Below are 19,790 nucleotides of genomic sequence, written 5' to 3'. Positions count from 1 at the left end.
CGGTTTACAAATGGGTTACTGCTGCTGTAGATAGAGAAGAAATCTTTAATACGGCTCATCATTTTCATGAACGCTTTTTTAAAAAGAGAGTTTTTTTTGGAAAAGACAAAGCCTGCCACATCCAGCCCCTCTCCAGAGCTAGGAGAGCAGTTTGTTTCTGTAACTGCCGCGATCTGGTCACCGTCCTCAGGTGTGTGGGGAGGTACAGCAGTGCTGCAGCTGCCACAACCCCTCCATCCCGCAGACAGCTGCAATTCTGCTGCTGGTCACCAGCCTCCGCCCGCAGGAAACGTCCCCTTCAGCTATTTTCAGACTGCTCTGTCTTTGCTTCGTTAGCAGCCAAAGACCTGAACGRCTTTCAGAGGAAATTTCCTGTGGAGAAATATGGATCTGAACAGTCCTTCAACTACCTAYGTGCACTTCTGTGGCTTTAAAGAGGAGATCTCAGAGGCATCTGACAGTCTGCAGGATGGCACCTGTAGGTCCCCATTCTACCTTTTAGGAAGTTCTGCTTCTGCTARGAAGATGAGCTACCTTCTTACAAAAATGCCCATCTTAAAGTGACAAAAAATGAGACAGAATCCACCAAATCCTCACAGATCTATGGGAGAATACAATAATCAGACAAAAAAATACAGGTATAGTATACTGCAGGGTTCAGATTCTCCAGGCAGAAACTCCATGAGCTATATTGTGTTACCATTTTTAACCATAATTCTTCAATCACTAGGTGATTTATTAAAGCTTTTCTTTTTAACTTAAGCAGCTTTCCTGTTAGCTTTGTTTGTTTCACACCAGTGATACCCAGAGAGCAAAAAAAAGTTTCCACAAAAATGTTCCACCTTATATTTTATAGAATCCTCCTCTTCTTTGAAAACGCTTGCTGCAGAGAAGAAGCTGAAGAAATGAGGGACCTTTTTATTTCTATTTTCTCATTTAAAGAAAAGCTAAATTCCAAATGACACCTGTGTCTYGCAAAACAAATTACATATATGAGCTAGAAATGATCATGCAGAATTTTCTTCCTGGAACACGATGCTGCTACCATATCCCAGTGCTCAATCACTTTTTGTCATTTGATATCTTTGATTCTGGATACTGTCTTTCCTAGAAATACATTTTTATGGCCCTGAGGAAGTAATTTCTACTATGAATGACATGGTATCAAGAGAGTGATGGACAATTACTAGGAGTTTTCTGTTTCTTGAGGAAAATTAAGAAAAAGGCCCCTGAAATGGTGATGAGACTGAACTGAGCTTCTCTCAGTGTCCACATACGGTGGTTTCTCTCCTCTCATGTGACAAAACCTGCTGCGTTAGTGCTGTAAATCTATCATCTTTCCCTGTGTCTTCCCCAATAACATGACACAGTAGAGGCCAAAAGGTCCCACCACAACTTAAAGCAAAAAATGTGCTGAAAAAAACACTGCTGCTGCGGCTCCAGAGAGCCGCCCAGCCTGAGACCCCCTCGCTCCCTGACACCCACTCGCCTCTTGGCCCAAATAACTTCTGAGAGGAGAAAGCCACATCCCAGAAAGGCAGGTTAAGCCATGGGCCGAGCACTGAGAGTTTCCACAGAGCCTGAAGTATTTGTTCAGGAAGACAAATCTCTGTCCTTTAGACGAGGAGAGCTACAGCGCCCTTGTGAAATGGAACTGGCTGCAGTGGCTTCTTATACACATCGGAACAACTCTATCAGTACAAGAATTGTTATACTGACAGTACAGCAACTGGGAAGTTCCCCAGGCTTACTATAAAGCTTGCCTAAACCAAGGTTTACTTTGCACATCCTACTGACATGTTTTTCTAGTGTCATTCACTCAAAACCCCTACCTGCTCTGGCCCTGAAGCTCATCAGCAATAGTTCACAATACCTCTCAAGTAGAGAACAGTCAGAATGAAACTGAACACTATTCATTTAACTCAAAATATGTGTGATATGGAGCAGGAGACTTAGTGAATTAATACATAAACCTGCAAATAAACACTGCCAAAAACTTTGATTAGAGTCAAATAGGTTCCCTTAAAGTAAATACAGTGAAAACTTTGTTACAGGGAGCAAGTAAATCCGGGACAAAATGTTATTTGTTTCTCATGCGCAGGTATGCACTAAGTTGACTTGCTCATGCCTACTTACCTTTTGAAAAATCAGTGGGGTCTTGGTGCCAGGCACCTTCCTCTGATCCTGTTCCAGCAAAACTGCAAGTGGGACACCAAACAAGCCAGAGTCTGAAGAAAAAGGCAAAAGAAACCAAGACATTATCCACATCTGTTCCAATACACGAGCTAATGGCACAAAACCATATTTTGAAGGGATAAGCCTGTTCAGTACATTCAGAGCTACTGACCTTTTGTTCAAAATATCTCACCGCCTTTGTCCATCAAGCCATTAAACAGAGCACTTTTGGCAATAAAAGGATTCATCCATCTCTTCCTTCACCCATAAACCCCCCCTTTCAACTTCAAACTGCCGTGCTCATGTTCTGCAGTGCAGCAAGACAAACTGCACCAAGGCAGCACCTGCGGGACTCCGGTGCGCGCAACGGCCGCGACGGAGACCCGGCCACTGCTCCTCCTGCCCTCAGTGCAACTTCCTGCAGCTAAGATGCAAACAGCATGGGGAAAATAGCCTGAAAATTAGCTACTAAAATAAAGGAGAGGTAATTATCCTACTAAATGCTACTAAATTTATCCTACTAAAATGAAGGAGAGGTAATTATCATCCAGGTTTACTCTTAACACGGGTTTCCAGGAGCATTTTGAAAGAAGAGCTGTTCARCTTTCCTGGGCTTTTGCAACATATAATTATCAGCAGAACAACAAGATCGTCTCTTGCCAAAGGTGGCACTTTTTAAAACGAGAGCTAAAGGGCAGTAACTGCTGGTTAGAAAACACCACTTACCATACTGCAAAGGTAATAGAAACAATAAGATATATAAGGCAGCCTAGTTTCAGGTACTCTAGCCTCAATGCCAAACTTTTTGAAGTAAATAGGATTCATATGCTTATGAACCAGCCTAAGAAGAGGCTTCCCCCATTTGTGGCAACCCCCAACACACAGTCTGKTGCCCTCCTCTGCCGAGCTCCTCTGTCAGAAGTCCTGGGACTGGCCGTGAATGCCATTTTCCTGGAAGCGCATGGAGCACAACACATAGCTAGGAACCCCTGCACGATGCCACGCCAGCAGCAAGCACTGAAGAGCTCTGAACCCCAAAAGGATGGCAGCCTTTGCTGGCAAAGAAACACCAGTTTAAGCACCAATTCAGGCAGCTCTTGCATCTCCTTACCAGAAGGAAAAGCCCACATACAAAATGCGTGGAGGCCATACACTCACTAGCCAATGTCTCATCGTTTTATTGTTTGCAGATCCTGTCAATAGCCAAAGTTTCTACTGAGATGAAGGTGGAGAAACAAACTAGAGGAGGCCTGGACGAAGACTGAGCTGGCAGCAGCACTTCGTTCCACGCAGGAATCACGTTTTCATCACCTTTATCTACTCAAGAACAAGGAGAACAGCCAATAGATCCACCACTGTATGAACCAAATGGCCAAACAACATTGCATAAGAGAAAAGTAGGGGGCCATGCAGAGCAATAAGGCTCAGAATTGGATTTGATGAAAACAGAGGATTTTTAATCAAGCTAATATCTTTCCTGATTCCTTGTTGTTTAGAAATGCTGTGAGGTTCAATTAAAAATGAGATTCAATAAGCTTAATCAATTAAAATTACAATACAAAAACAAAAGGAATAAAATATTTAGTCTATTCCCTATGTATTGAAAGCACAAGCACTCCTGCAAGATGAAAATTCATTACAGGATCAAATCTCTTAGATGTTTCTCTGTGTATTTTTTTGCATTTAAGAAGTTATTTTCCACTGCTGCGAAGARTGTGCTCTCCAGAATCGGTTGCACCTTGCTGCTCTCAGCCCTCTCTGTGGTTTTGAATTATTTAAAGCGAGCTATTGCTCTGTCACATTCACTGAACCTTGACAACGAGGTTTTGGCCCAAGCAGGCTTGTGATTAACTGGGAACACATTTCAAGCTCATGTAAAACATTTAGCAGAAGCCAGACACACAGAAAACAAACAAAGCACCAAAAACCWCTAGCATTTTGGAAGCGCAGGCAGATGCTGCCCATCGGTCCTTCTTGCAAGGGCCGCGGTCCAGGCGCTTCTGCCCTCCCAGGCTCGGCTTAGCCATGCCTGGACTAAGGGCCCACTGTCCACAGGGAGCAGGGGCTCTCAGCTGGACTGGCTGTGCCCATGAATTTGGCTAGAATGTGCCCTGAGGTGGCATGTTACAACCAGATGATGCCCAAAATCAAGACTTACATTAATGTCTAGAGAGTAATACACATTTTCTGCTGGAAAAATCATGAAGATGTTATTTGTTTTAGAATGCAAGTACAGATACAAGTATTTGTTTACAATATAAGGCATTTGTTTTAGAATATGAAACATAATGACTCACCTTTGGTTTTGATTTTTGCAGCTTTTTGCTGCTTGAATTCTGTCCCAAGTATGTCATAGAGAGCAGTTAATTCAATGAGTGCTAACGAGTAGACTTTCTTCATATCCTGAGGGGCCAGGTCACCAATCTTCGTGGTGCCCGTTTTGTCCTTCGGCAGTTTGAAGTTCTGAAAGCAGAGATTGCAGCACAGTGAAGATCCCAAGTCATAACAAATTCCTTAGCTGGAAGGCCGTGCTCCTCTCAGGGCACAACCTTTCCTAAGGAAGCCTGCTGCTTCTGACTGCGTCACGAGACACAGGCAACTTGCAGAGCAGATGATGTCAGAATCAGAGAAGGTTTTAGTTTCATAGTCACTCCTCGAGTTAAACTAACCTACCCCCCTGCTCCAAGCAAGGCTAAGTGCAAAGTCAGACCATGTTGCTCAAGGCTTTGTCCACCTGAACTCTGAACACTTCCCAAGCCAGAGCTTCCCCAGCCTCTCTGGCATTCAGATGCCTAAGAGTCTCCTGGGAATTTCTTTTCCCACACACACAAGGAGAATGTCTCTTGTTGTAACTTGTGTCCATCCCCTCTTGTCCTTTCCCTGTGAATCTCCAGGAAGAGCCTGGCGCTGCCTTCCTGGTAAATGCCCTATCTTCTGCCTCTCTTTGTAATTTACAGTAGTAGRAACAGCTGCCCATGAACAATCCTAGGCTCACACAACTGGAAAAGAAATCCATGTGCATTTAGGCACATATTCAGCTCCCATAAAATGATTGTGGGCTATTTTTATTTTAGTTCAATAGATGTCCAGGAGCCCCTCTCAGAGACTGAGGCAAGCAGAAAATATTATGAAAAAAAAAAAAAAAAGAAGAGAAAGAAAAATTTCCCACTTCACAGAACTTTTTTAACTCCATCTTCTCCATCTCATGACTGTGTCTCTAATGGCTCTTGCCTGTGCSTCTCACAAGCAGGATGTGTGACTCAAAGCACAATGCAGAACTGTCGCCAATAACTTCTCTCCAYTTAGGAAAAAAACAAGCATTGCATTTTAGAACCATTTTCTCATGCTGTATGCACCCAGCAACAGCACAACTGTATTGCTAGCTGCGGTACACGGCTCTCATGGCACCTATCTAAGCTTTAAACAACTGCAGCTTCCTAATGGTAGATATGTCCATTTCCTGCCTCGAGGTTTCACGCACATACATAAACAGATGTACTTAAAGATAGCTGCCACTGATGAAAGCTGATGGAAGATTAGAATAGTTAACTCCCTTTGCCTAACATTTTGCCACTCCTTTCATTATTGAAACAGAAATCTCAGTCATTTCTTTTGGTAATCTTTCACAAGTCTAGCTAATGGTGTAGCTAGGCTCCCTATATTACATAGCATGCAACAGGAAAGCATACAAAAACAAGCTATAGGGTGGCCAGAGTCTTCTTGTTTTTGGCAGTATTATAGAAATTAACTCCAGTATTTACGCATTTTAGATTTCATTTCTGAATATTCCTTGCAGTCTGGTTCAGAATGTTTAAACCATTACACCAGTGGGCAGCGACCTCTTGAAGGATTTGCCCATGTCCTTATCTAAGCTGCTTGAAGAACTGCGAAACATTATTACTGCAGACACGTGGGCTTAGTCAGACGTGTCGGTCGTATTTGCTGTGAGACAAAAAGAAACATTTTCACACCGGTCATTAGCTTATAGCTCATATGGGACTGCATGTTCACAAGGTGTCTGGCAGAGGGACCCTCGAGATGACTGAGSATCAATGACAAAATGCCTTGTATTTATTTCAGTTCTTAGAGTGATTCTTTTTATTAAGAAGTAGAAAATACAATTTAGCACAAGCTAATTCTCCATGTCCAGCCACCTCACTTCATTCTTCATTCTACAGATATTTCTATTATTCCTTCTTATTCCTCACCTAGCTGCATTGCATAATTGCACAAGATTTCTACAGACATCCACTAATCCTTTCCAAAAGAGGGCAGAGGTTTCTATTACAGAGATAAAGCATCTCGCCTCAAATAACAGGGAAAGAAGCTGTAAAATATGAAGCAGAGACAGAGTTTGTGGAAAATTACCAAAAATTGCATTGCCTCTAGTCGGAGGGTCTGCTCCAGCAAACCTAACTTGAGCTTTCTGAGCTACGGTGAAGATAACTAAGCCACTAAGCCGTTATTCCCAATTGAATATTMACAGGTTATTACTACTTAAACATGAAGTGCACTTTACCAGAAAGACAACAATAGGCAGGAAAGCACTGTGCCCATGTAACCGAGAGCAATTCTGGAACAGGAGTTATCTTGAGCAGGTCTTTTCCCACAAAGCTGGGCCCTTCTAAATCTAATTTAACCACTATCAGAGAAACATTATCCAAACAGAGGCACTACTGAAAACTAATAACAAGAGCAATAAGTAGGTGGCACGTACAGGAAGAAGAGTGTCGTCTCCTCCAGCCTTGCCCACTCTGCCCACAGAGCTGTCTTTGAGGCTGGCCGCCTGCTCCGAAAACGCTATCTCCAAGTTGATGGCAGTTTCGGAGAGCCGCGTGTCTTCCAGGGGGCTGCTCCGATCATCCGTCCCAAGGCTGAACTTTGGACCTGGAAACAGGAAAAAAATGACAATCAGGAGTTGCGCTGCTAGCCAGCACTCGGTGCTTGAACGTAAGTATTTAAAACTAGGYGGAAGTTAATCCTGTGCAAAGGATGGGTCTCCTGCTTGCAAAGTCATTCACTTCTAGGTCTTCTTGTCAGAGGAAAWTGCAGGTCCTTTCAGGACTCCACTATTGTAGCTACCCCAGAGCACCTCTGCCAGCCACAGTTCACCTACAATAGTTACACAGTTCACCTGTTTGTCTATCATGGAAAAGACAAAGCCACCTATCTCAAACAAACAACAAATTTCAAGATGTTCCAGAACTAAATAACTTGAACATCGTAGGTTCCTTGTCCTCAGACACTTAAAGGACCACAGTAACTTGCAACCAAAGCAGCATTTCTTTCTGATGCTGTAATTTCAAAAGCAAASCAAAATGCTTATTCCTGGATCCAAAGGAATACAAGCTGAGAACGATGGGGACTAGAAGTTCATGGCCTTGTCCTACATTCCCGTCCCCTCCTCAGTCTGAAGAGTCTAGATTCCTCAAAAATGGATGTGCTTCCATGATACCAGGAAGGACTAAGCACACAACACCAGCTCACTTCTCTTTCTTTGTTCCTTATGCAGGCATTAATTTCTAGATAAATTTAGAAGATTTTGTATAGATAAAAAARGGAAAGAAGAAGGAGTGAGAAGCAGTTCTGCTTTTACAGAAAGAAGAAGTCAACGTTCATAGCAAACCAACCACTGATTTTCAGTGTGYAGTTAAAACATATCAGGAAATAAACAAGAGAAAAACTGTATATGGTAAATATACAAGGTAATGGCAMCCCTCAAAGATAACTCAGCCACAGAAACATACTGACATCTCCACCACTGCCTGTGAGGTGCTACTTCTGAAAGGACACAGTCACAACTAGGTTCCATGTAGCAGATACTACAAATACTTTGCAAGTTTTTGTTATAAAATTCAGACTTTCATTAAACCAGAGTGAATATAAATAAATCAGTCCTGCTCATTTCACCGGGGCCATGAGTCTGCTGCTGCCTCCTACTCAGAGGAGGCTGCAGCCTATTCATACATGCACAGAGGTGCAGAAAAAGTGGGATGGGAAGGGACATGAGCCAAAGAGGAGAACTACAGGCAGTGCATATGCCTTTTTTTATATGAATATATCAAATAACATCATAGATGACTTTGTTTTCACCACTAGCTAGCTCGAAGCAGCCAAGCCTCCCAGAAAGGAGTTTCAGCAAMATTTAAGCCTGGGGCAGAGGAAAGGCTGCAGCTGATCTGGCCCAGCGAGCGGGCACCAGGGAAGTGCTGCTCCACACTGATAGCTTCAAGGGCCTGCACAGAGCCGAGTCACAACCCAAGCAATATCTGAGGGAGCTAATTATAAAGTAAGAAAAACACACCAACTTGAACGCTGCTCCTTTAAAATTGTTATTGAATAATAAATACGAGCGTTATTAAATAATAAAAATAGTAGAACTGTCACTAATTTAGGATGGGATCTGAAAGTTATCTCAGGCACTCAAGGCCAAACCCAGAGGCTCTGATGCAGTGTATTAAAATGGATCCAGCCACCACCACCCCTTCTCTGGCAGGACACAATGTTGAGTGCAAACACTGTCACTTCAGTTTGGCTGATGTGAAGCCGAGGCAGCTCCAGCAAGGGCAGGTACATCTGAGTTAGCACTCTGACTCTGCYTACAACCGAGGAAAGCCGATCCAGAGAAGGTATTTCCAATTTTTACCTGCTCTRTGTGTTACTCACCGCTGTCTTTCCAGATCAGCTTCTGCTCAATTTGGACAGAAGCTGGCAGGCGTCCCGGGGCTAAAGATTAAGCTGATCCTGAAACTAGAGCCGCTGCTGTCACTAAGAGATACATGACACCTCCGTATCCAAACATACCCGGGGTCCAGTTCATCCCTCGCTCGGCTCTTCCGCCCCCACGTTACTGTGTGTGCTCACATCGCTTCACCTGTGTCAGCATCTCCCCTAGAGGAAAACAGCTCCTCCCTCCCCAGAGATTTCTGCCTCGGGAAGGATGCACACCTTTTGGGAATGTCTGGGAATGCTGCTGTCCGCTCCCTCAGCCCTGGTGCTCCTGTTGTGCACTTCCCAGCGAGGCAGCAGCTGTAGGAGGAAGCAGGTTTGGGTTTCTGTCACCCCGGCCAGCTGCGTGCAGCCCTTCACAAGCAAAGTGTGTGGGATGCTGAAAATGCAAATGTTGGCTATTAACAAGGAGGGGGAACCATATCTTACAATCAACTCTGTATGCTTTCCTCGGTACATGGTGCTATTTAATGAGMACATAAAGTGAGGGAAATTGTTCAGAAGTGGGGTCGGGGACAACCTTGCTATTTCCTGATTTTGCTAGAGAATCCACAGTGTGCCCCACTGGAGTTACACTGATAGATTTTAATTTATAAGTGAAAAAGAGGAATTGTTGTTTGTTTTTAACTAACATTTCTCTAAAATCCTTATTTGTTGATGACTTTCAACAGAAAAATTTTGCTGTCTTTTCACTATTACCTTATCACTCCAGCCATGGTTTCGTTAATGAGCACATAAAACTAAAAGTAGAAACAAATCTTTAATTTTTTTTTTTTAAAAAGCTTTTTCTCGTTAAGGAGCAAACAATATGGCTCTTTTCCCTCATGTTCCACACTGTAGGCTCAAGTCTTTCATCTTCTCTTACAGCCAAGGATCTATGTTTGGAAAGACGATTGCAGCCCAAAACTAAACCCACTTTTGCTTCTCACTTATTCAAGCTAATTAGTATTTAGCTTCCCATCTGTTTAATTATTTGCTTTCATTTCCTGAGATTTCTTATCCACATTACTATTTACACCACTGCATAGGCATCCAAAGAGAATTACTTGTTTTTTCTTTACTTTTTTTCCCCTACTTTTATCTGCTGAAGGTATTGCCAGCTTTGGGATTTTAGCAAGAATTATAGATAATTAAAATAACGTATTTTGAAAGCTTAGGATGCAATTCTAAATTTTGTTTACGACAGATTCAACACTACAACATAAAATAAGAATGCATTCAGCAAATAATTACCTAAAAGTAGTGAGCAAGGGGCCTTCCAAAAAAAAAAATCTCATATGCCTTTATTAAGAGACGAAGCGAAAGAGGGAGGAACTCATTCAGCTGCCCTGTTTGATGAGGCCAGGCAGCAAAGCACAAAAGCACCATGTTCTCCATTATTCCCCGTGTCTCCTTACACGTGTTCCGGGAGGGATGACAGGGGCCCGGGCTGGCGGGAAGGCAGGAGGGAGCACAGCCCGGGTGCACCCAGCTCACCGGGAGCTGCTCGGCAGGGCACCCGCGAATCCCACATTCACACAGCAAAGCAGRAGCAGAGTCATCACCCCTGCAGAGGGGCCAAACAAAGTCACCCTAGCACTTTTGAGACATACCGGTTTGAAACATCATTGTCCTGATTTAACCTTTGGATTCTCTTCCTTAACATCTAAGAAGATCCCTGTATTTTTCAGATAAAATTGGTACTGCATCTTTCATGTAAAGGACTTCCATTTTAAAATAATGCTCTTGGATTTGGTTTTCACAGCTACTTTGCAGCTCTGAAACAGTAGGCATTGTTTACTTTTTGCCTCACATTCATTTACTGTTTGCATAAAACAAATGAGCTCATCGTTTTGGAGGCAAGATCTCAGGGCACAGCCCTGAGACAGGTGCAGCACTTCAAAAGCAACTGAGCTTGGGTCATTTGCCTAGACCTGGACTAATTTCCCTTGCTGCTCTAATCTGGGTGGCAGAGCCCACTTCAGCTTGCTGACAGGAGCAGGAGCGTGTGGGGATGTGAGGGGGCTGCACTTGTGGCCTGCATCCCGGTCTGTGCTGTGCAGAGCTGGCACATGGATGTGTGCCATTCTGCCTCGAATTCAGAGCTGCCCATTTCTGAAGGGTTCATCGGGGCCACTGGAAAAAAGAACCAGATGTGATAAAAACTCGGCAAGAACTGCTTGGTAATTCTGCAGCCCTGAATCCCCCGGCGCCGTTTACTGACACAAGCACCAGGCGTCTCTTCCTTCCCTCGCGCTGATCCAGCACTTTGGCAGCCCTCCCGATTTTTTACTGTTCTTGTTCGAGTGAGGTTTGCTGAGGAAGGGAAAGATTCATAGCACTTTTGGAAACACAGAGATTTGGCGATAATCAGGGTTATTTTATCTTCCTCTCTCCCACTTCAACTTCCATGCATATCTTTCATTGTTTGCTGCTGTTTTCTAGTTCCAATCCTGAAGAAACCATTTATCCAACATCCTGCAAGTCGATGTTCTAAAGCTACCGCAGAAGGTTATTTGCTGGCTTAATTACGGATAACTGGGTTTGTAGTAGGGAACTTCATCCATCTATCTGCCTATTTAAGTGGTTGTAGGGTCCAATTTAACAATTAAGTGCTATGCATTCTCCTCAAAAAGAAGACAAGACATAAAAACAACACAGAAAGGCAACACACTGTTTACACCAAATCTTAAAGCTTACACGGCTGCCAGTAACACGCAGAATACATTTTACAGCACGTGGGAGTTACGGAGATGGGGCTGATGGCACAGCAGGTACAGCGCGATGCCTGTCCCCAAGGAAGGGAGGGCAACTCAGCATCACCAGCCTTTTATTCCTGGCACTGAAGAAGAGCAGAGAGCCTTTTCAAAGCTTTCATCAAAATCTACATTCTCTTAACAAAAACTAGGGTTTCAGCCAACGATTCTGTCGTGCTCTGCCCTATTTAGGGGCATYGCACCCTCCTTGCCTGCCCACATGCACTTGAGCACAACCTGCCCCCCTACACGGAAAGCCATTTCCTTTCCAGCTTCTTTAGGAGGGTAAACAACTTATTTTTCCTTCCAGTGGTGTTCTTCTTTCATTCTGAGCTGTGGATATATAGCCAATTCTCATCTTTTCTGTATGTTTATAGTGCATTCTCCTGTATCCACTGATGAGCTTATCTATAGTGCTTCATTTCCTGTACTGCACAGCCAAGATAAACCAGAAGGGATAAATTAAGGACCAGGAAAGACTGAAGTGTAAGCTATGAGAGATGAGTCGATTATAGGCTGATCACTGGCAACAAAAGAGATTCACCAGATGGCTCAAAGGACACTATCTAAAGCCACACTTAAAAACTTTAGCAGTGCATAACAGGGAGGGCTAAAACAGCTTTTYTCATAAAATATTTATTTTCCTCTGTTGAAGTTCCTTGAAATTAGGGCCTCTGTATTACGCTGGGAAGTGTTGAAAGCCTACAAACAGCAACAACAATAAAAAGAGAAAGATCAAGGGAGTTGTTTGGCATTACCTTTTGCTTCATCTTGTGTTTCGTTTTTGTTTTCAGATGTTCTCACAGTTGAGGGTTCGATTCCATCACAGACCTATGAAAGAAGCAAAATACAGGCATGTCTATAAAAAAATCCAAACAAGGTTGTAGCAACTCCTTTGGCTCTGGTTGTGCAGGATTAAAACACATACTCCTGAAATCCAGGAGGATGCAGAAGTCCACGTATGTGTTGCCAGCGGCTGGACTGGGGCTTTATCAGAAACCCCTCTGCCAAAGCCTAAAGTGAGCTGTATCCTAAATAAATGAGAATCAAGCAATTAAGTCTGTTGCTTCTCTTTCCACAGGGGCAAAAGTGGACAGATGTGTAGAAGACTTAAATCTCCAGTGTTAGAACAGTGTGTGGGCTTTGACTTAGAGCCATAGTTTACACTGGGAAGGAAATGAAACAGGAATCTGGGAGCGACTTTTTGACTCAGTGCAAATTCCTTCCCCTTGCAGATTGCAACACGGCTGCTTCCCCCTGGAGAACAACGCCAGCCCTTCGGCGAGCAGCCTCCTGCCATCAATATTTGTGCTCCCAGCTCACGTGCCCAAGAGCAAAGCTGCGACACTTGGAAGAGATAACAAAACGGGAACAGCTCTGCACCACCTTCTGCTTCCTACACTGCCAACAAACCAGCCCCACGTGAGCCAGCAGAAAACATAGTTCTACATACTCAGTATCAAACTGAGTTCATCAACAAAATGCAAGCCCAAGCACATCCCAGTTTCAAGGTTTCTTGTATTTCTTCAGCTGTATGACAGCTATTCTAGGTGAAATATCTCAAAATGTGTAGAAAATCTTACTATAGATAAGTCTGTACTTGGTACTATCCACATTATTATTTATTCAGCCTCTTTCTGACACCACAGATCAACACTGACTGGTTAGCACTGTGGATTTCTAATGGCATTTTAATCAAATACTGTAAAACCCCTACTTACTGAGAACACCAATTTGAGTTTCAAAGTTTTCTCCTACTGACACAAATCTGTATAATTTTCTGCTAATCAGAGATCTTAAGAGGTGGGAGTGAAGGGCCCAACTGCTCATAAACCCACTAGTGTTTCACAGAGCAAAGATAAAAGCTGACCAGGAAACTGTCCGGGCACCAAAAAAAACAGGCTTCTCTTTGGGAACACGGCAGGAAATGTAGTAGAAACATCAACACAAGCCTCTCTATTGTTTTACCTTTCCTCCTGCCTTCCCCCAGGTGAAGGGAGGCGATGGGATTTTCAGAGGCTATTATTAAGCTGGATGAGTTCACCCAGCTGCAGATGGCTTCGCTGCATGAGAAGTTTTCTGCTGATGAGGCAGTAACAAAGCACGGATACAGGATTCCTAGGGAGGCACTGGGAGCCACTTCACTCCTGCCTTCCTGAGACAGATCAGAGAAAGGACCACCAGCAATGACTTCCAAAGGACTATCTTGCTTTGGAGAGAGGAATAAAGTCACTTTTGAGTGCTATATTTTTTAAAATATATATATATTATATATATGAACAAAATATATATATATTTTATATATATGGTCAAGGAGATCAGTTTAGAAAGACTCTTCCTTTTTGGCTATTACTATATTTAATCACTATCTTGCCCTTCTGTCTTATCCATGTAACAAAACTACAATTGTTCATCTGTTCACAAGACTGCTCCCTGATGTCATCCGTATTAAAGCAGGTCATTTAGAAGAGGCAGCAGCCTGCTGACACCACAACATATAATTTTCAAAAATTACTGTGTGTAGCTTAAATACAGGAGCAAGAGCATTTTTGTACTTTGCCGAAATAACATATTAGAAAGGGAAATCATACTGCTTTAAACTACATGATGATATTACCTAAATTATTTTACTATTACATCTTATAATTTTTAGTTGTAGTCAGTTCTCAAACAGACCCCAGAAAGCTTTTATGACATTTATATCTGAAACCACATCCAAAGCAGAACAGTGAAAGGGAAGTTTTATCTCTGAGGTACATATTTGATCCTATAAACTTCCCCCACTAACCTTCATGTCTGTACAATTTGAAAAGAGTTGCCCAGGGAAAGGAGGCAGCTGGGGGAGGACAGAAATCAACTCAAAACCCTCTGTCCTTCTACTGCCTCTACAAACACTGAATGGCATCAGCAGCAACGAGGAATGAAGTAGAAACATGGCATGTGTCTTCTTGCAGCTGAAGAGCTAGCGGCTTTCGGGGGGAATAACGATGASACAATCTTCTCCAAAGAAGGGGAATTCTAAGTATAGTCTCTGTTTCCCTGTTTCCCCTTTCCTGAGTATGGAACAGGAACTCTTTTCTCCTGCTTAGTACCTCGGGAGAGGAAATACAGTCCCCTCAGCTGCTTGCCTGACCCACTGGCCACAGGCAATTTAATGAAGAGAGAGTAGTTAGATTGATGTCCTTTTGAAAAGGKAAAAAAGAGGAGAGGAGAGAAGAAAGCACCAGAAGTAAATAAGTAAGAGGTATTGCTCCTTACRTGACAGGCTGTTCCTTGAGAATGACCACTACTGACTAAAGAGAAAAGTGGGCGTTTGGTCAYGTTAAGTGTCTGTTACACTGATTTGTGTGTCTACACCGAAATAAAATCTGATCAGTACCTTCATCATGGAGTGTTTGTTTTATTCATCACTCTTGAGCAGCAGGATGACAGCATTCATCCTCCTTTCTGCATACTAGCAGTGCTTAATGCCAAGTCAGCTCTAGGTCAATGTTATTCCCGTGATTTCATTAAAAAATTCCTTTGGAAATCAGCAAAAGCTTTCTGGAAACACCTCCTCTGTCTCTCTGCCTCCGCTCTTCTCTCCCACCTTCCACCCTTCRTATCCCTCTCCTCCCTCTGTCCGAATCCAACCAAATGACAGCCAACAACTTACTTTTCCCTTTGAATCGTTTTGTAGCCTGAAGATATCTCGGACATCAGGAATCTGGTGCTGCTTGTTCTTTTTCCTCATGGTTTGTGTGACAGTCTCTACTCGCTTCTCGACGGCTGCCTTCTGGGTTCGCGTCAAGGTGGACAGAAACACCATACTCTCCAGGGAGTCCCCAGTCTCCCCAAAGAGATTTGACAGGCCGGCCTCCTTCAGCCATTCTTCCTCCAATTCCCCCTCTGAGCCAGGAAAAGGAAAAAAATAAATAAATACTGACTTTTGAGTACTTCTAAACACGTTGATAAAAATAACATGGCAAAGGCAATGTGGTTCACAGGGCAAGGTCCAAAGGAGTCCACAGTTASGAGCAACTATTTTCATTTTCATTACCTGATAATGACAAAAAATTCCTATTGTTTCTAAAGAACTTAAAAAGGGTTAACATATATATGAGATTGAAGCTTTTTAAATAATTAATCCGTTATAGGTTGCTATAGGGCAATTTTGTAATAATCTACAACACATGTATCAAGTCGTACACCATGTTATAAATGTAGCCTAGCTATAAATGTGCATGGGGAAGTTTGAAAGCMTCTCATCATTGCTGCTTCATTGATTTTTAATTCAGTCCTCAATCTTTTAAGCTCCTTTACTGACATGGGCTCTGGACAGTTTTCTTGATACATTAATCCTACAGCTCTCCACTAGCTCAATTTGATGAAGGACAAACCAGTCCACAGGAGTCACCTTAATGCTATTTTTTAATCAGCTCTCACGACAGGGTCACCGGACTGCTGATAGCCTACAAAACAATCGTTGCTTTAATCTTAAAGCTGATAAAGTCTCTGTTATCAGCAGATCATTGCACACAAACGAGGGGAAAGCCATCAAATACTGCCACTGATGGCAGAGCTTCTGCTTCTGAAATCGCTATCCATCTCATCATACTTTCTTTTAAACATTGCCACTAAGTTCTGCCTGGTAGCGGGCTGGGCCGTGCTGACATCCGTGGGCAAATGAATAAGGAAAGGGCGGCTCTTGGAGCGAGGGGCCTGAAGGGCAGCGGCACCAGCGGGCAGGAGGAAGAACCTCCATGTCGCGTCACGAGGAGGCCGGCGCTGCCTCTGAGCCGTCCCCCGCTCTCCAGGGGCCCTGCTGCTGCCTGCACAGGGTGTCAGCCATTAACACTGATATTCAAAGCACCTGGGGAGCCGGGAGCACAAACACCTTGGGAAGGTAACGAAGCTCGGCCACCCAGAGGCTACGCCAAAAGGCAACACTCGCTGCTTAGCTTCAAGGCTCCAGCTCCTTTCAAGGCCTCTCGTAAGATTCTGAGAGGGGAAGGGATCAAACTGTTAAAAATGAACTTCTCCTTGAGCAGTCAAATTAAAAACACTTCTCCTATTTGTCTGATAGCATATTAAAAATAATTTTCYCACTTCCTGTAAGCTCCTGCCCTTAGCAATGACCCATGCTTGAAGCTTCAGAGAAACAGAAATAGCACAACAAAACAACCCCAGCAGTTACGGTTGTAAGTCCAGAAGTTACTTACTAAACTTAAACATAGTTAATCATTGACTTGTCTTCTAAATCATGAGGTTGCTACCCACAATAGCTACAATAACAGATTACTTTCACAAAGGAATGAAAGGGTAAGTTAACAGTAAACTGCAAATAAAGCCTATGCTCCTATAATTTGCAAATACRCAAATCTTTCTGATTTTCTACAAATATCATTTAAAGGAAAATTACTATTCTATTTTCCTCCAACACGATTCTCCTTCAGAGCACTGCCTGTTTCTGGCCGTGTGTGTCAGAGACAACTGAATTTTCAACAGTCAAAAGTGTTTTTGCTGGGTRCCATCTCTTGAAATAAGACTTAAACTAAATCCCCGAAGCAGTAAACTTCTGATCATGCACGACAATGAATTTCATTACCATCTGGCTCTTTCACCACAAGTGCTTCCTGTTCCTCATGATTATTTCCCCTGGTTTCATGAATATTTTCAAGTTCTTTCCAGTAGTCATCCATAGACAATTCATCCAAGGAGTCCTGGGAACCCGAGCGATCAAACGGTGCTCCATCAGGGGTCTTCTTGGAGTTTTCATGGTTCATTGTATACTGGCCAGACCTGCGGCTATATACATAAAACAGAAATCAAGTCTTGGTTTTCTTTTAGATCTTTATATCAACGCAAAATAATCAATTCCACCAACTTCAAGGGAGGTATCTTCCCAGCAGCACTGTTCACAACAAGATTTTGAGAAGTGATTTTCCACATGGAATAAGTTCTCATCGCTCGAGCTACTCATTCCCTCTGCTGGGTTTTTTTAGCTTATTTTATTTATTTATTTATTTGCAAAGTTATATCCATTACCTTAATCACAGATGGCACAAGATGAGAGTAGAATTACTAGAAGTAAAGTTTGTAAACAGTTGAGTGTAAAAGTTTTTTGTTTCTATCTTGCTTCCTCTTTGATGGAATTTTTACCATTTTTATAGTTTGATGCTACTATTTTTTAGTAGAACCTAGGAAATTCATTTGGCTAAAATGAAAGATCCCCGTCAAAAGCCTTAAGAATGGTTTCACTTTTTTCTAGCTGCAACTAACAAGCTGATACCTCTGGGCTAGTCTTGACCTCATGAAATCAATGGCAAAATTACCACTGACCCAGCAAAGATTTCATCTTTAAAAGTGTAAAGTTTGCTATGGTATCACTTAAGTTACAGGTCACCCATACAGCCTGATATGCCAAATCAAATGCCACAAGCTGATTCAAAGTTTCAGGAGGAGGAGATGAATTACGGCAATAACAACCTAATCTAACTTTGAAGTTGGCTCTACTTTGACCAAAGGGCAGCTTGGACAAGATGACCTTCAAAGGTCTTCTCTAAACTAACGTATTCTGCTTTACGCCAGTATGCCCCAAGTTCTTCTTTGTATTAAAAAACACCAAAAACATAAAATATAAAATAAGTTCTTAACATTTCAGGAACAGCTTTGCATGTATTTCACGCCTAGATTTGCCTCCCTAGCTAAGAGATAAAAAGCAGGCATGGTTCGGGGTTATAGCTACTAAACACCACTTATCCAGAGGGAAGCAAGTGCAGAGCAAAGCACAAGCCCCGTGGGTTTATCGCAGTGCAAACGGGCAGAGCCAGCCCTGCCTGGCCGCTTGGCTGGGCTATCTGGGTCCGAGGGGCTCAAACAGGAGCGCCCAGCCCTGACGCTCGCGTTATCTGGGGCAGCGGCCGCGCGCTGGTCACCGTGAGGCCGCTGGCCATACCTGGCTCCCTGCAGATAAGCCCCTCGTGTGTCCGAGCCGCAAATCCTTTCGCACCATGCGTGCTTGAGGCTCCGATAAGGAGCACGAGCTGTATGGACTTTGCCTTTAGAGGTAAAGAGCCGTATGGAAGGCCTGTCGGTTGCCGCCCAYCCCGCCTCTCTGCTCCAGGTGCAAGTTAATGAGTGACAACGAACTCCCAAGGTAACGTGCACCCCAACACCCTTCACAGCCCCCCCATRTTGGAAAGCCCAGGGACAAAACAGAGAAGAGCGTTTAGCTGGGGCGCCAAGCTGGGAGCATGTGCAAGCCAATAAATACAGTTTCTCCTGGTAACTACCTAGGCTCGTCTGCCTTTCCTTGCAGACATGTTCTGTGACCTCCTTGCAAATCCACCACTSATCACTGCCAAAAGGTGCACGAGAAGCCTCCTCTGGGGGTGAGGCGGCTGTGGGAAGCGCGATGCAGCTTTTCAAGCAAGCGGGAGGCGGGACGGGTTGGCAGCCATCGCTCCATGCGGCCCATGGGGCTCCGAGCAGCCTGGACCCTCCTGGTGGACRAGCAGGCTCTGTCCACGCGAACCGCGGAGTTAGCAGCCCAGCTGGATTTGAGCTTGGACACGCGCAGGCGCCCGCTCCTCCGKCGGGGCCTTTCACCTTTGGAACAGCCCGCTCCTGCTCTGCCGCCGTGGGCGGGATGTAGGCGCCGCGCCGGCCGAGGACACGCGCCGCCGGGTGCTCCGGCAAGCCCACGGGCACGGGTTCGCCGCAGGCAGCTGGGCTTGCCCGCACTTCCACGGAAGAGGCATCCTGCTTTTCCAAAAATGGAAACTCCCCATGGACCCCAAGTTAAACTATATCTCAGAGAAGTCTGTGTCTAGAATCATACACCTGATATTAGCCAGAAGGCCCATTTATGGGGGCTATGTGTGGAAAATATTCCACTAAATCTTTCAGACTACACCCAGCAGCCACAGGCCACTSGCATCTGCTTGGAGAGCTGCTTCCAGGACCATGTTCCTTATTCCTGCTCATTGCTGCAACCCATGGGCCTGCTCCAGCCAATCAAGCACGAGCTCCTTCTCTCACAGCAGCCCCTCTGCACAGCCTAACCCTTCCATATGTCTCTGATCAGCACAGCAACCCCTGCCTTCGAGCAAGCAATGATGCTTGCTTCTCACTGGGAAGGCCCACAGCAAGCAGCACAYAAGACATCAG

At 44.0% G+C, this 19,790-nt stretch overlaps 1 protein-coding gene across 2 annotated transcripts in view; it reads right to left on the bottom strand.

Moving 5' to 3' along the window:
• Positions 1 to 19,790, bottom strand: part of ARHGAP18 (Rho GTPase activating protein 18) — an 84,107-nt gene that overhangs the window by 17,172 nt on the left and 47,145 nt on the right. Inside the window, exons 1-7 of one of the 2 annotated variants that reach the window (XM_026039262.1) lie at positions 18,577 to 18,597; positions 17,227 to 17,426; positions 15,295 to 15,527; positions 12,398 to 12,470; positions 6,893 to 7,062; positions 4,473 to 4,638; positions 2,137 to 2,228 (exon numbers count right to left, since the gene is read on the bottom strand). In XM_026039262.1, the coding sequence (XP_025895047.1) occupies positions 2,137 to 2,228; positions 4,473 to 4,638; positions 6,893 to 7,062; positions 12,398 to 12,470; positions 15,295 to 15,527; positions 17,227 to 17,404 (912 nt within the window). In that variant the 5' untranslated portion in view covers positions 17,405 to 17,426; positions 18,577 to 18,597. Of the gene's footprint in view, positions 1 to 2,136; positions 2,229 to 4,472; positions 4,639 to 6,892; positions 7,063 to 12,397; positions 12,471 to 15,294; positions 15,528 to 17,226; positions 17,427 to 18,576; positions 18,598 to 19,790 lie in introns of those variants that run through there. The other variant, XM_026039261.1, reaches the window with a different exon arrangement.

Source organism: Nothoprocta perdicaria, unplaced genomic scaffold (genome assembly GCF_003342845.1).
Source record: "Nothoprocta perdicaria isolate Ctin4 unplaced genomic scaffold, notPer1 scaffold_226, whole genome shotgun sequence".
Lineage (NCBI taxonomy): Eukaryota > Metazoa > Chordata > Aves > Tinamiformes > Tinamidae > Nothoprocta > Nothoprocta perdicaria.
This window is presented reverse-complemented; position numbering and strand designations above follow the sequence as displayed.